General features: G+C 48.0%; 1 protein-coding gene across 1 annotated transcript; it reads left to right on the forward strand.

Moving 5' to 3' along the window:
- The first annotated feature begins 944 nt into the window (after window positions 1-944).
- On the forward strand, window positions 945-3,053 carry KCNA4 (potassium voltage-gated channel subfamily A member 4). Its single transcript, XM_045892648.2, has one exon. The coding sequence runs from the start codon at window positions 945-947 to the stop codon at window positions 2,910-2,912; it is 1,968 nt and encodes a 655-aa protein (XP_045748604.1). The 3' UTR covers window positions 2,913-3,053.
- Window positions 3,054-3,546: the final 493 nt, after the last annotated feature.

The following is a 3,546-nucleotide window of genomic DNA, read 5'->3' on the forward strand; positions in this document are numbered from 1 at the left end:
ATTTAACAACCTGCCCCACACTCCTTGGAAATTTTGTGGTCACTTGGTGCTTTATGTGGTTTGCTTGAGGACAGGAGAAAGAAGTGTATGGGAAGGAAACACTGTTTGCTCTTTATGATTTGATTCTTTTTATTTTTCTCCTATGCTTGTTTCCCTTCCTTTTTCAGGTGAAGTGCTTCTTCTGCATGATTTTAGCTGAAGGATGCTCTGCATTTCCTTGATTTCTATGGAGACCTCAGAGCTGGGTATGCCCCCGCTGACACCTCATCTTGTACCTTCTCTACCTCCCAAGGTCTTTGCCTCTGTCCATAGCTTGGCATTGCCCCTGGGTCCGGGAAGCCTGTGATGAACTAGAAGGGAGCACCTGGAGAATCATCCTGATAGGCTTTGAGCAGCCATGGCTGGACGTACTTCAAGCCACGTGTTAACATGGGTCAAGCCGTCCCTAGAAGGCAAGTGCTAAGACTAAAGGCTTGTTTGTATTTTATTTAAATTTGATGGACTGAGCTTTGGACAATTTCCATGGCAGAAAAATATATTCCATTTTCTAGGCACAACTGCTGGCTGTCAGATACTTGCTGCCTTTGAAATCTTGCGGCATCATCACCAACCACATCCTAGACGTATTTCCAGATTTGAACAGCCACCCAAAAACAGGTGTTTGGGAGACCCCACCATTTTTTGACTTGGGCTTGAGAGTGCTGGGTTGTTTATCTAGACCAGCCAAGCTCTGGAGAGCAATGTTCAATCCCTGGGAACAGAGAGCATGGGGCGTACTGATTTAAAAACAGAAAATGCAAAGTTGGACTGAAAATATCCTTAGTCTTCCAAGCAATCTGCTTAAGGGTTCCAAACTTACCTTAATTTGGTGAGAAAAGAAGCTGCCCTAGTTTTCTTTCTTCTTCTTCTGCAACTGGAACCAGCCATTTCCCGAAACCACCACCATGGAGGTTGCAATGGTGAGTGCGGAGAGCTCAGGGTGCAACAGTCACATGCCTTATGGTTATGCAGCCCAGGCCCGGGCCCGGGAGCGGGAGAGGCTTGCTCACTCGAGGGCAGCTGCGGCCGCCGCCGTGGCAGCCGCCACAGCGGCCGTGGAAGGCAGCGCGGGGTCCGGAGGGGGCTCCCACCACCACCACCAGGCGCGTGGGGCCTGCACCTCCCATGACCCTCAGGGTGGCCGGGGGAGTCGGAGGAGGAGGCGCCAGCCGCCTGAGAAGAAGAAAGCCCACCACCGTCAGAGCAGCTTTCCTCATTGCTCCGACCTGATGCCCAGTGGCTCTGAGGAGAAGATCCTGAGGGAGCTGAGTGAGGAGGAGGAGGAGGAGGAGGACGACGACGACGACGACGACGAGGAGGGCAGGTTTTACTATAGTGAAGATGACCACGGTGATGAATGTTCCTACACGGACCTGCTGCCTCAGGATGATGGGGGCGGCGGTGGCTACAGCTCCGTCCGCTACAGCGACTGCTGTGAACGTGTGGTGATAAATGTGTCCGGCCTGCGCTTTGAGACCCAGATGAAGACTCTGGCGCAGTTTCCAGAGACTTTGTTGGGAGACCCCGAGAAGAGGACTCAGTACTTTGACCCTTTGCGTAATGAGTACTTTTTTGACAGGAACAGGCCTAGCTTTGATGCCATCTTATATTATTACCAATCAGGAGGCCGCCTCAAGAGGCCAGTCAACGTCCCCTTTGATATCTTCACCGAGGAGGTGAAGTTCTATCAATTGGGAGAGGAGGCCCTGCTCAAGTTTCGGGAGGACGAGGGCTTTGTGAGAGAGGAGGAGGACAGGGCCTTGCCAGAGAATGAATTTAAAAAGCAGATTTGGCTTCTCTTTGAGTATCCGGAGAGCTCCAGTCCGGCAAGGGGCATAGCCATCGTTTCCGTCCTGGTCATCTTAATCTCGATTGTCATTTTCTGCCTGGAAACTTTACCTGAGTTTAGGGACGACAGGGATCTCATCATGGCCCTGAGCGCAGGCACACACACTGGGTTGTTGAATGACACTTCAGCTCCCCACCTAGAGAACTCAGGGCACACCATATTCAACGACCCTTTCTTCATCGTGGAGACAGTCTGTATTGTTTGGTTTTCCTTTGAGTTTGTGGTTCGCTGCTTCGCTTGTCCCAGCCAAGCACTCTTCTTCAAAAACATCATGAACATCATTGACATTGTCTCCATTTTGCCTTACTTCATCACACTGGGCACTGATCTGGCCCAGCAACAGGGGGGTGGCAATGGACAGCAGCAGCAGGCCATGTCCTTTGCCATCCTCAGGATCATCCGTCTGGTCCGGGTATTCCGGATCTTCAAACTCTCCAGGCACTCCAAGGGCCTGCAGATCCTGGGCCACACCCTCAGAGCCAGCATGCGGGAACTGGGCCTCCTGATCTTCTTCCTCTTCATTGGGGTCATCCTGTTTTCCAGCGCCGTCTACTTCGCGGAGGCAGATGAACCTACTACCCATTTCCAAAGCATCCCAGATGCGTTTTGGTGGGCTGTGGTGACCATGACGACTGTGGGCTATGGGGACATGAAGCCCATCACTGTGGGGGGCAAGATCGTGGGGTCCTTGTGTGCCATTGCAGGTGTGTTAACCATTGCTTTGCCAGTGCCAGTGATTGTCTCTAACTTTAACTATTTCTACCACAGAGAGACTGAAAATGAGGAGCAGACCCAGCTGACACAGAACGCAGTCAGTTGCCCATACCTCCCTTCCAATTTGCTGAAGAAATTTCGGAGCTCTACTTCTTCTTCCCTGGGGGACAAGTCAGAGTATCTAGAGATGGAAGAAGGAGTTAAGGAATCTCTCTGTGCAAAGGAGGACAAGTGTCAGGGAAAGGGGGATGACAGCGAGACAGATAAAAACAACTGTTCTAATGCGAAGGCTGTGGAGACGGATGTGTGAATCTTGTTCTCCACCCGCCACTGCCCCCCCCCCCACCAACCCCAGTATCTCCAAATATACTTACGCATAGAGAGTGCAGTTATGAAAATGAAATATGCAGACGAACCTAATGCATATAGTAGTACGCCATTTAATGGTCATACGTGGCATAATTGTTACTAAACTTGTATTACATATCAAGTAAATGATACATCTTGGGGAAGAGGGAGGCTAAAATAGGAGCAAATCTATCTTTATATTTTTTATTAGAATGCAAGAATTTTGCACATTAACTGGAGATGTTAAAAGTAAAGATTCCATGGAGAGAATGTATATGTGTGTATTTGTGTGTGTGTGTGTGTGTATGTGTATGTGTAAGTAAATTGTCAACATTGTTCGTAATTGTGCAGTGATGGGAAAAGTTGGCATTTTGAAGTATTTACTATGTAAGAACTAATGAATTCGAGCAGTCATTTGTTTTTTAAAAATTGTAAGAATTACTGTGTAGGAAAAAAAAAGAAAGTGAATTATTTAATAGAATATAGGTCACAATTTTATCTTAGATTTAATTAAAGTTTATTTTTAACTGGAAATTAACTTTTAAAAAGGCTGCAGGGGCCTTAAAAATTGATTATATTTTATTATTAATTTTGGG

This window comes from Mirounga angustirostris, unplaced genomic scaffold (genome assembly GCF_029215605.1).
Source record: "Mirounga angustirostris isolate CCGP_5_RB_7025 unplaced genomic scaffold, mMirAng1.0.hap1 SCAF_13, whole genome shotgun sequence".
NCBI lineage: Eukaryota > Metazoa > Chordata > Mammalia > Carnivora > Phocidae > Mirounga > Mirounga angustirostris.